We start from the raw sequence: 12,369 nt of genomic DNA on the forward strand, positions 1-12,369 counted from the left end.
CTCATTTTTAAGTAGGTATAAAAAATTAATTACCTAAGTTGTACCAGACATCCATCTCACCACTTAGAGTCCTGACTTCCACAATCGTCTGTCCCAGAAAGTCATCCGACTCCTTCTTGAAGTGCTGCTTAACTCTGGATTTAATGTCATCATCTTCATCCCATACTCTGACCTTGATTCGATCTGTCGAGTTATGACACTCACTGAAAATAAGTGTGCACAGGTCAGTGACTGCTGCTGCTACAGCAATAAAGGGCACATGGTGCTGGAAGCTAAGTATAAGCCTGAGTAATTTATAAAGAGATATCCATTGAGTTATAAATGAGGATTCCCCTTCCAGCCATGGGTATTGCAGGTACCTAATGCAGGTAGATAGGAGAAAATTGTGATTAGCTAAACAACAGGCAAATTTCGATCCTGTTCTAATCTATTGCCTGTAGGCTGAGAAAGCAGAGTCAAGGATGCAGCAAAGATCTTGGTTTAGGTATTTCCATGTTTTCTATTTGCAACATTTTTTTGGACAATATATCTACATCCTAGAGAGTCCGCACTAGGACCATAAACTAATTTTATTATCACAGATGTTCAGAAAGTGGTCAGAGTATGAAATGATGGCAGGGTTCTGGGCAAGTATATGACTGATCATTTAGGTTCTGTTCTTGGCAACAAAACAAACAAACAAACAAACAAAAAACAAAAAAAAAACCTAAGATAAATTACAAAGACAAGTGATAAACTTTGTGCTCCTGGCTTCATGGATGTCAGTCTTTGGTAGGCCCCATTGCTTTGAGTCTGCCGTGAGACTGAGCACCACTCTGTGGGAGATGTAGGACAATTATACTCAGTTGAGAGAGGCTGAGCATCGCTTTGTGGAGGATCCAGGATAAGGATACCCAGTTAAGAGATGTTAGGAAGCAGAGGCAGAAAGAAGACAGAAAAGAAGAGAGAAAAATGGCAGAGAAAGTGAGTTACGGGACAAGATCTGGTCTCTAAAGGCATGGCTTCATTGAATAGTTTCCACCCAGGCCTTAAGAACAGTCCCTTCAGCTATGAGCTCACTGATAATCTGATGATGCTACTGTTCCCATGATCCAATGGCTTCCCAATAGAGCCACTGGCTGGAGATCAAGCCTCCATGGGCCACAAACCTTCTCAGTGACATACCTCATAGCCAAACCACAGCACCCAGTATATACAGAAGATACTGTGAAATCAAACTTGATTTTAAACATCCCTGTGATGTAAGAACAGCCTGTATGTTTTAGTCTGTCACTGATATCTCCATTTCCTCTGTCACCTTTTCTGGATGAAAACTACCCAATATTGCCCACAGGTGTGCAATTGGTCTTTCTCAACTGTATTTTGTGGACTTTCCTCTCATGTTTCTCTTTCTGTGACTAGCCATTCTTTGAGAATAAGCTAGTTACTTGCTCTGGATCACGTTGCCTAGAGCTTGTTAAGTGAGGTAGCAGGTTTAACCCTGTGCTTCCTGACTCTTAGTGTCTTGTCCGTCTTGTATAGGAACCTTTACCCTGGGCGAGTTGTGGGCATCATTGATTTTACATTTGAAAATAAACTGAAACTATTTCAATTCTCCCCTTAATTTTGCAACAAATCACAGCAGTATATTGTCACTAATAAAATGACTGGCATTTATATATAACATTCAGAGTGTAAGGAAACTTAAAATATTACTTCAATTTATACTATACTAAAACTGTATTTCAATATAATTGATCTACTTTTCTGTTTCTATATTTTATTTAATGCATTAAATATCCATTTGACTTAGGAAAACATCTATGTCTTTCTAGACTACAAAATTAGCTCTAGGGGCAACATTTACTTAACAATTCCTGACAGTGTCATGTGCTTCTTTATTAAAATTTAGTCTATCTATCTATCTATCTATCTATCTATCTATCTATCTATCTATCTATTTTTGTCTTTGAGACAAATTCACACAAAATGCAAGTAAGAGGAACATTTGGGGTATGGCAGGCCTACGTGTAAACTGTACCTCATGATTTTGACTTAATGTAGATGGTTTCAGATCAAAATACTACAGTAAAAAAGTGAGGTATTTGAGACTCATAAACTTTGAGGTATGATTAGCATTTGGCCTTCTAGGTCAGAGATTTAGATGTAGGTTGTGGGCAGAACACCGTGAATGAATTAAAATGGTTCATTGGTACTTAGCCCAACTCAGTTACTAACTCTTTTGCATAAAAATATTCTCTTTTGCATGTTTTATTATGCAGTGAAATATTTTAGATAACAAGTTATATAGGTTAGCTGCTTATCTAGGAAGAGTTCTTCTGTTTTTTGTTTGTTTCTTTGTTTTTATGTAGCTGCTACTCAGAAATTTACCAAAGGAAAACCTCTCTTAAACTTTGAGAAATTACATCACCCACATGAAGATCATTTAAGATAGAGGCATCACCTACACTCTCAGCACATGATGGGGCTGGGCAAGAGGACTGTGAATTCAAGGGCAGTGACTTTGTCTACATAGGAATACCCTTTCTAAAATTAGTTAGATAGTTAGATAGATAGATAGGTAGATAGATAGATAGATAGATAGATAGATAGATAGATAGATAGATGGGAAGGAAGGAAGGAAGAAGGAAAGAAAGAAAGAAAGAAAGAAAGAAAGAAAGAAAGAAAGAAAGAAAGAAAGAAAGAAAGAGAGGAAGAAAGAAAGAGAGGAGGAGGAGGTGGAGGTGGGAGAATGACCTGGCAATTAAGAACAATTGCAGCAACAGCACTCTGCTCGATACCCAAATACTGCCAGGAGAGAACTGGCCTCCCAGGAGTGCTGACAAGCCTGTGAGCACAAGAAGAACCACCACTTCTGCTCAGAGGGATCTTTCTGGAACCTTCAGGACACAGGAATGGAGGAGCAGCCTGGGACAGGAGCCTTCCAGTTTCTGTCTGCTCTCAGAGTTGATCCTGTGCCACAGTGCTCCATACCCAAATACCATCAGGAGAGAGCTGGTCTCCAAGGAGTGCTGACACATCTGTGAGCACAGGTAAAACCACCACTTCTGTTCAATTTCCTGGCCCAAGAGGGACTCTCTCAGAGCCATCAGGACACAGGAACCAAGAAACAGCCAGTGATAGGATCCTTCTGGTTTCCATCTGTACCCCAGAGCTGACCCTGTGCCACAGCTCTCCATACACAAATTCTTCCCTGAGAGAAATGGTCTCCCAGGAGTGCTGACACACAGGATTGCAGGAGGGACAAGCCAGAATCAGAAGCAGCAAGACCAGCTAACACCAGAGATAACCAGATGGCTTAAGGCAAGGGCAAGAACATAAGCAACAGAAACCAAGGCTACTTGGCATCATCAGAACTCAGTTTTCCCACCACAGTGAGTCCTGGATACCTCAACACACCAGAAAAGCAAGACTCTGATTTAAAATCACATCACATGATGATGATAGAGGACTTTAAGAAGGACATAAATAAAACCTTTAAAGAAATACAGAAGAACACAGGTAAACAGCTAAAAGCCCTTAAGGAGGAAATACAAAAATCTCTTAAAGAATTACAGGAAAACACAACCAAACAGGTGAAAGAATTGAATAAAATCATCCAGGATCTAAAAATGGAAATAGAAACAATAAAGAAATCACAAAGGGAGACAACCCTGGAGATAGAAAACCTAGGAAAGAGATCAGGAGTCATAGATGCAAGCATCACCACCAGAATACAAGAGATAGAAGAGAGAATCTCAGTTGCAGAGATACCATAGAAAACATTGACACAACAGTCAACGAAAATGCAAAATGCAAAAAGCTCCTAACCCCAAAACATCCAGTAAATCCAGGACACAGTGAGAAGGCCAAACCTAAGGATAATAGGTATAGAAAAGAGTGAAGATTCCCAACTTAAAGGGCCAGTAAATATCTTCAAAATTATCAAAGAAAATTTCCCTAACCTAAAGAAAGAGATGCCCATGAACATACAAGAAGCCTACAGAACCCCAAATAGGCTGGACCAGAAAAGAAATTCCTCACAACACATAATAATCAGAACAACAAATGCACTAAAGATAGAATATTAAAGCAGTAAGGGAAAAAGGTCAAGTAACATATAAAGGCAGACCTATTAGAATTACACCGGACTTCTCACCAGAGACTATGAAAGCCAGTAAATCCTGGACAGATGTCATACAGACCCTAAGAGAACACAAATGCCAGCCCAGGCTACTATACCCAGCTAAACTCTCAATTACCATAGATGGAGAAACCAAAGTATTCCATGACAAAACCAAACTTACACAATATCTTTCCATGAATCCAGCCCTTCCAAGGATAATAAAGTGAAAACTCCAAATAAGGAAGGAAACTACACCCTTGAAAAAGCAAGAAAGTAATCTTTCAACAAACCTAAAAGAAAAGGGCCACATGAACAGAATCCCAACTCTAACAACAAAAATAGCAGGAAGCAACAATTATGTTTCCTTACTGTCTCTTAATATCAATGGACTCAATCCACCAATAAAAAGACATATAGACTAACAGACTGACTATGTAAACAGGACCTAACATTTTCCTGCATACAGGAAACCCACCTCAGAGACAAAGACACTACCTCAGAGTGATAGGCTGGAAAACATTTTCCAAGCAAATGGTTCCAAGAAACAAGCTGGAGTAGCCATTCAAATATGGAGTAAAATCAACCTCAACCTAAAGTTATCAAAAAAGACAAGGAGAGACACTTCATACTCATCAAAGGTAAAATCTACCAAGTTAGACTCCAGAGAATCAAATAACCCTATTAAAAATGGGGTACAAAGCTAAACAAAGAAGTTTCAATTGAGGAATATTGAATGGCCGAGAAGCACCTAAAGAAATGTTCAACATTCTTATTTATTAAGGAAATGCCAATCAAAACAACCCTGAGATTCCACTTCACATCAGTCAGAATGGCTAAGATCAAAAACTCAGATGACAGCAGATGTGGAGAAAGAAGAACACTCCTCCATTGTTGGTGGGATTGGGTACAACCACTCTGGAAATCAGTCTAGCACAATGGAGTACTACTCAGCTATTTAAAAAAATGACTTCATAAAATTTTCAGGCAAATGGATAGACCTTGAAAATATCATCCTGAGTGAGGCAACTCAGTCACAAAAGAATACACATGGTGTGTACTCATTGATAAGTGGATATTAGCCCAAAAATTTGGAATGCCCAAGATTCAATTCACAGATCATATAAAGCCTAAGAAGAAGGAAGATCAAAATGTTGATGCTTCAGTGCCTCTTAGAAGGGGGAACAAAATACTCACAGGAGGAAATATTGAGAAAAAGTGTGGAGCAGAGACTGAAGGAAAGGCCATCCAGAGACTACCCTACCTGGGGATTCATCCCATATATAGCCATCAAACCCAGATGCTATTGTGGATGCTGGGAAGCCTGATATGTCTGTCTCCTGAGAGAGGCTCTGCCAGAGACTGATAAATACAGAGGCAGATGCTCACAGCCAGCCATTAGACTGAATGTGGGGATCCCTGATGGAGGAGTTGGAGAAGGGACTGAAGGAGCTGAGGAGGTTTGCAGCCCCATGGAGGGAGCAACAGTGTCAACAGGCCAGACCTCCCTGGAACTCCCTGGGACTGGACCACCAACCAAAGAATTCACATGGAGGGACCTATGGGGCTGGCAGCATATGTGGCAGAGGATGGCCTTGTTAGATAACAGTGGGAGGAGAGGCCTTTGGTCCTGAGGGTGTTTGATGCCCCAATGTAGGGGAATGCTAGGGTGGGAAGACGGGAGTGGGTGGGTGGGTGGGGGAGCACCCTCATAGAGGCAGGGCAAAGAGGGATACTGGTTTATGAAGGTGAGACCTAGAAGGGGGAAAACATATGTAAATAAAGAAATATCCAAAAACAAAACAAAACTCAAAAAACAAAAAAACCCAACCAAACAAAAAATATTTGTAGCTCTTTCAGAGGACCAGGCTTGATTCCCAGTCTCCAACAGGGCAATCACAGCTGTCCAGTTCTGGGTAACCTAATGCCCTTTTTTAGTCTCTGTGGGCACTTCACTCTCATGGTCCATATGCAGGGAAACACTCATATACATAAAATAAATAAAAAGAAAGTAAAAAATAAAATAAAATAAGGAAACCAATGGCACTCCAAACAAACCTTGTGTCAAATATTTGAATCAGATAATTGGTGTCTGTCTGCATTTGAATTGCCCACATTCTTGCTAAGTCCACTACCAGGCTGAGGAGTTTGATTGTGGAATTGTATTACCAGAGATCCCACTTTCTAAAGTATACAATAAGGCTCTTATCTGTTGTTTATATTACATAGATAACATTTTACTTATTTTGAAGTACATCTAATTACTCAATTTACATATCAAACTATGTGTTAATTTAGCTGTACAATGAATAATTTTATATGAAAATGGTTTATTCAGTTTAACAGGGTTGAGAACTATCTACTTCCTATCTGAATCAGGTTCTGTGAATCTTTTATCTAGGAATAGAGGGCGATAGTAACCATCTCAGCAGCTATTTATAGAAACACTGAGAAAATATTATGTAACTTATCAGAGTGCTGGACAGGGTTTGATATGTATTAATTATTACTATATATGACTCCATAAATTACTTTAATTTACAGCCTGTTTGGTCAGGAAATATATTTTTGACCCTCTCCAGCAATCACAATAAATATTCATTAAATCTATGACTTTTCACAGAGTAAAATCCCTTTAGAACACCTTTAGTAAACATGATTTTTCATTATTCTTAGAAATATATACATAAAAATATAGATTTGAGAGAGATTTTACTAATAAGATGTTGTAGAGATAGCGGGAAGGGAAAATGAATCCACTTTGCTGCCTTGCTGGCAGGTAACAAAGCTGTGAATTAACCAAGGAGGACAGCCCTGAGACAGGGAGTGACAGCAGAGTCCCTTCCTGTCTGGTGCCTGGATGGCAGTGTCTGATGATTTGCTCAGAATTCACATTAAAGTTTGCTAAGGTGTTAATGCTTTGCTATCTATAAGCAAGATATCTATGCAGGAAAACGAAAACACGGGGACCAATGAATGTGCATGGGTCACAGAAAATGAAATGTAGTGTGCGTATGTAGGGAAAATAATGCTAGAATCGCCACACTGACTTTATTGCAGAAGCATATGGATGCCTTTCTGATAAAGCACATCACCAGAATTCATGTTAGGAAATGAGATCTGAGATGTTTTTCACCTGCAAACAGCAGGGGCAGTAAACAGGATTGTGTAGATAATGAAGACTGGTAAGCATTTCTGTGCTCTATTCCTTCACAAGGGACACTCTCCCATCTCATCCCGATGGTTTAGCTTTTGTTACAAAATTATAGCAAGACTTTTTCAATCATTAAAGATAGGAATAAGATTAGCCAATCACCAGACATAACCCAACCATCAGATTGAGCTCAGGGACCTGGTAGGGGAGCTGGCAGAAGGACTGGAGGAGCAGAGGGGGGTTGTAACCCCATTGGAAGAACAATAGAGGCTGGCCTGACCACCCAGTTCTCCCAGAGAATAGACAACCAACCAAGGATGTACCTGAAGGGAGCCATGGCTCCAGATACATATGCAGCAGAGGATGGCCTTGCCTGACAGCAATGGGAGGGCAGGCCCTTGGTCCTGTGGGGGATGCTGAAGCAGTAGGAAAGAAGAGGATGGATGAGCGGGGGAGCACCCTTGTCCAGGCAAAAGGGAGGGGGAGGGCAGATGTGGGATGGGGCGTTGGTGGAGGGGTAACTGGGAAGTAGGATATCATTTGAGATGTAAACAAATGGAATACTTAATAATAATAAAAAAGGATACTTGTCTTAGCTAGGGGTTTATTGCTGTGAACAGATACCATGACCAAGGCAAGTCTTATAAAGGACATTTAAGTGGGGCCGGCTTACAGGTTCAGAGGTTCAGTCCATTATCATCAAGGCAGGAGCATGGCAGCATCTAGGCAGGCATGGTCCAGGAGGAGCTGAGAGTTCTACATCTTCATCTAAAGACTGCTAGCAGAGTACTGGCTGGCAGGCAGCTAGGAGTAAGTAGGGTCTTAAAGCCCACACCCACAGTGACATGCCTACTCCAACAAGGCCACACCTCCAAATAATGCTACTCTCTGGGCTAAGCATATACAAACCATCACACTCGTCCATAGAAACAGAAGTAGCAATTATGTATAGATATTACTATATTATACTGTATATGTCTATGCAGCTAAAGCATATGCATATATACTTTATAATCACATATGAATGCACATATGCATACGTGTAGTGAGATTAAGAAGAGATAATACTTCCATTAGACTCTCTATTTCTAACTTTTTGGGGGAAGTTGGAGTTCCAGGTTGGAAGTACAGCCACTAGATTACTGCTCACATCCCCACTGAGAGGTTTCTTTATTCTTTTTGCCTTGAAGATTTTGCTTTTGTTTTGACATGAAGTTTAAAATGTCCTCAACCCATCTATTCATCCATCCACCCAACCAGACCCTTATTAGTAGTAATTTTGCATCTATTAATGTGACAGACACGGTTGAGGCTTAGTGAGAGTAGATGACCCACCTGAACAAACCTTCCCTGCTTAATGTCAAGGCAAATGTGCTGTTAATTGATTCTGAGTAAATAAAAGGATTCAGTGTGGAGCCTCTGGCAATTCCTCCGTGATTCTGCAGAGGTCAGCCAGGGTCTCTCTGCACATCTCAATGACTCTATTTCCCATTCGTCTTCATACGTGAGAAGCCTTTTAGACTTACAGAGAAGCTGCGGTACTGACAGAGAGCTTGTTCCTCCCAGAATCCCCTCTGCTTTACGTTTGACATTACATTTTCACAGCTAGCATGTGTTACCCATATTTCTCATTTTTTTCCTCATTATGTCTGGCCAGCACCACACCTTTTCTGAGATCTATTTCATTTATATATGTATATGTATGTGTATGTGTATGTGTATGTGTATGTGTATGTGTATGTATATATATATATATATATATATATATATATATATATATATATATATTGCAACTGACTTGAACCTTTTGTTTCATGCTTATGGCTTTATCCTTCAATTTTAAAAACCTGTCAAACACCTTATTTGGATGGTCTCTCTCTACTATTTATTGTTTCATTATACTGGACTATATAAGGCCATTTTCATGTAAGTGCATATAACATATGTTGAGTGCATTGCCCTCTCATTCCTCTTGCTGACATTCCCTTCTTCCCCTACCCCTCCCATTTGGTCCCCTAAATAGTCTCACTACTTCTTCATGTCATATACACATACATAAACACAAAATCTAGAAACCCCACAGGGGTGAAAATGTGTGGATGGAATAGCTATTTTGAAGTATAGAGCTTCACTTAAAACTGGATTTCACACTTTTTCTGTCAATCCCATTATTCTGCACTTATCTACCACATACACGTAACAGTGACAGAATTAAAGCCAGAAAAGACAATTAGCTTTCTATCTTGTTTCATGACTCATGTGTTTGTTCCACAATGGTTATTTTAAAGCATGAAGGAGCTACAGGCAATAAACCAAAAATGTGTCATTAACCTTGTGGAGGAGATGGTAGAGCAGAGTTTGAATATTTTAATCACCACAGATAGAGAAACAAGGCCTTTGGAGGCACTGGAGCAGAACAGCTGGCCCAGATGTGCTTGCTATTCTGATGAAGTACCAACTGAGACATTTGAAATAATTTAAGATGTATTATGTTTTTAGAAATAGCTATCTCTTGTGAGGCTATGCCAGTGCCTGGCAAATACAGAAGTGGATGCTCACAGTCATCTATAGGATAGAACACAGGGCCCCCAATGGAGGAGCTAGAGAAAGTACCCAAGGAGCTAAAGGGGTCTATAACCCTATAGGTAGAACAACAATATGAACTAACCAGTACCCCCCCAGAGCTCGTGTCTCTAACTGCATACACAGCAGAGGATGGCCTAGTTAGCTATCAATGGGAGGAGAGGCCCTTGGTCTTGGGAAGATTATATGCCCCAGTATAGGGGAATGCCAGGGTCAGGAAGCAGGAGTGGGTGGGTTGGGGAGCAGGGCAGGGGGAGGGTATAGGGGACTTTCGGGATAGCATTAGAAATGTAAATGAAGAAAATAGCTAATAAAAAAGAAATAGTTTCACTTTCAAACATGTGTTATAGTAGATCAGTACTCACATTAGAGACAGCCAGACTACAGGAAGAGGTACAAGGGGTAGACTGACAGAGTCTCCCTCTGCTTGCATCCTGCCACATAACTCGGCTGACAACATTGCAATATGGAGCACTGAAAGACTGAGGAAAGCTGGTTGCTCAGTTATTCATAGGTGTGTGGTATGGTGTGTGTGTGTGTGTGTGTGTGTGTGTGTTTAAAAGCAGAAGATTCTAAGGACAATTTCAAAGATCAAGTGCTACCCCAGGACACTCTTAGCACCTTCCTTCCTCTTGTTCCTTAGGTCTCAACTGACAAGTGATGGAATGTTTAGTGGCAAAGATCAGATTAAAAGTAATTCATTCTCTTCCTTCACCTGAGGCTGCTGAGCATCAGGCAGAGGAAGAGGAATTAAGACAGTGGGTTCAATAGCAAAGAGGCACAATTTCAGGCTTATGGAGTTACATTCTTATATAATGGTCTTGGAGCCCATTTCCTGGAAGCCTGGTAAAATTTCCAGGAAATAGAATGTGCCTCTGGTTTGTCCAGCTTTGGCTGCAGGTAAAGTGATCCCGAGTCGCTGAACTCATAGCAACAAGAAGACCACAGGCCTGTCCTTCCTGGGATGATGCCCATTCTTTTGCTGTCACTTGATACAGGCCTGTCTAAAGAAGCAGAGTCTATGCAGATGCATCATATGCCGCATACTTCAGGACCTAGAAGTAAATGGATGGAGTGTATTCCCCACTAAAGAAATGCCAAGGCTGCTGAATTGCTCGACCAAGAAACTTCTTCAGATATATGATAGAAAAGGTATGCATATATTTGTTCAGCAGAATTATTTGCTGTGAGGCAACATGTGTGATTATTCCCAGTCTTACTTTTTACTTAGTGAGAAGGTTTGAACTGTTTCCCCTTCTTTCTCTATAGACACCCACTGGGGGGTTAGGAAGGTGCCCTTAATTTAGGACACAAGATAAATGATAAACTTGACTAAATGCTTATATATACTACCCAAGACTAGACTTGGAAATACAGACAATGAAATAGACTTCATTTTGAGATGACCTATCTCAGTGGAGGGGGTTCACACCGGTGTCATTAGGTAAGCTTGGGAGTAGGAAATTTGAGTACAGATGCTGAGCAGTACGAGATGGGTAAAGGCACCTTGTTTGCTTATGCAACACCCTCCTTTCCTAGAATTTCTGATGGCCTGCCACTGCCTCTGCCCTGCAGTTGAGGAGAGATGTCTAACCCAGCAAAGAGGACACAACTGTTAACGTGCAGTATAGCTGAGCAATAGGGCATGGGCAAAGGGCTGTAAAACTCATTAGAGGAGAGAGTGAGAGCAGTCTGGGGCTGCGTCCTCTGCTCCCCAATTTCATTCCAGATATGAACTAATTTTACAAAGACTCAAAACCAATGCAACAAGAAAAACTGGAGTGGGTCCAATAAGGTTCTAGACTGTTCCTAAAGGGAACATATCTGGAGTTTGTGTTGAAATAAACTCATGCTGTTTATAAACAGAGATTCTTACAGAGCCCAAGCTAGCTTTAAATTCATGGCTGTAACATACATAGCCCAGGCTAGCTTTAAATTCATGGTCATAACATATGTTACATTGATATGATTTCCTGTGCTGCTTTAACTCAATGAAAAGCTGGCAGGGAGGAACTGTTTCCATCCCCACTGCAGATCCAAGCATGTTCGTGTCAAGTATCCTTAAAAGACCCTGGCCAGGATCAGGTTGGCCCCATGGCTCTGTAACGGGGGAGAGAAAAACAGCAGAATAGAACAAGAGTAAAACTATTGTAACTCTGAGAACATCTAACAGGTAAACCATCTCTACCAGAGGTTGCCATTGTTTATCCCACGGTATGAAAACACTTGTCTGGGGAAGAAAAAGTTGGGAGCTCTGAACTAGGAACTCCAGCACAACTGTTTCAAGTCTTCCCAGACTTTTCTGCTGGATGAGTACGGGTCCCCAGTTGAATGATGTCATCTCCATCTGTTTGCTATTTCCTCATTTGCTTGGAAGTCTCTTCTGAGGGGACACTGTGCTCCATCTGGGACTCTAGATTGGAACTCCAGTGGGCTGCCTCCCATGTTGATTTTCTGCCCTATATTGCTAAGCCCGGATTTGAGAATATTGCCTTTTGTCTGTCAATCAGGCTGCTGCAGTCCCCTCTGC

At 40.9% G+C, this 12,369-nt stretch overlaps 1 protein-coding gene across 7 annotated transcripts in view; it reads right to left on the reverse strand.

Annotated features, from left to right (window-relative positions):
• The window catches only part of Unc13c (unc-13 homolog C), a 528,734-nt gene that overhangs the window by 219,646 nt on the left and 296,719 nt on the right, over nucleotides 1-12,369 (reverse strand). For all 7 annotated transcript variants that reach the window (XM_006510931.4, XM_006510934.4, XM_006510932.4 and 4 more), the window contains one exon: nucleotides 34-203. In XM_006510931.4, coding sequence (XP_006510994.1) covers nucleotides 34-203 — 170 coding nt within the window. The remainder of the gene's footprint in view (nucleotides 1-33; nucleotides 204-12,369) is intronic.

Source organism: Mus musculus, chromosome 9, assembly GCF_000001635.26.
Source record: "Mus musculus strain C57BL/6J chromosome 9, GRCm38.p6 C57BL/6J".
NCBI lineage: Eukaryota > Metazoa > Chordata > Mammalia > Rodentia > Muridae > Mus > Mus musculus.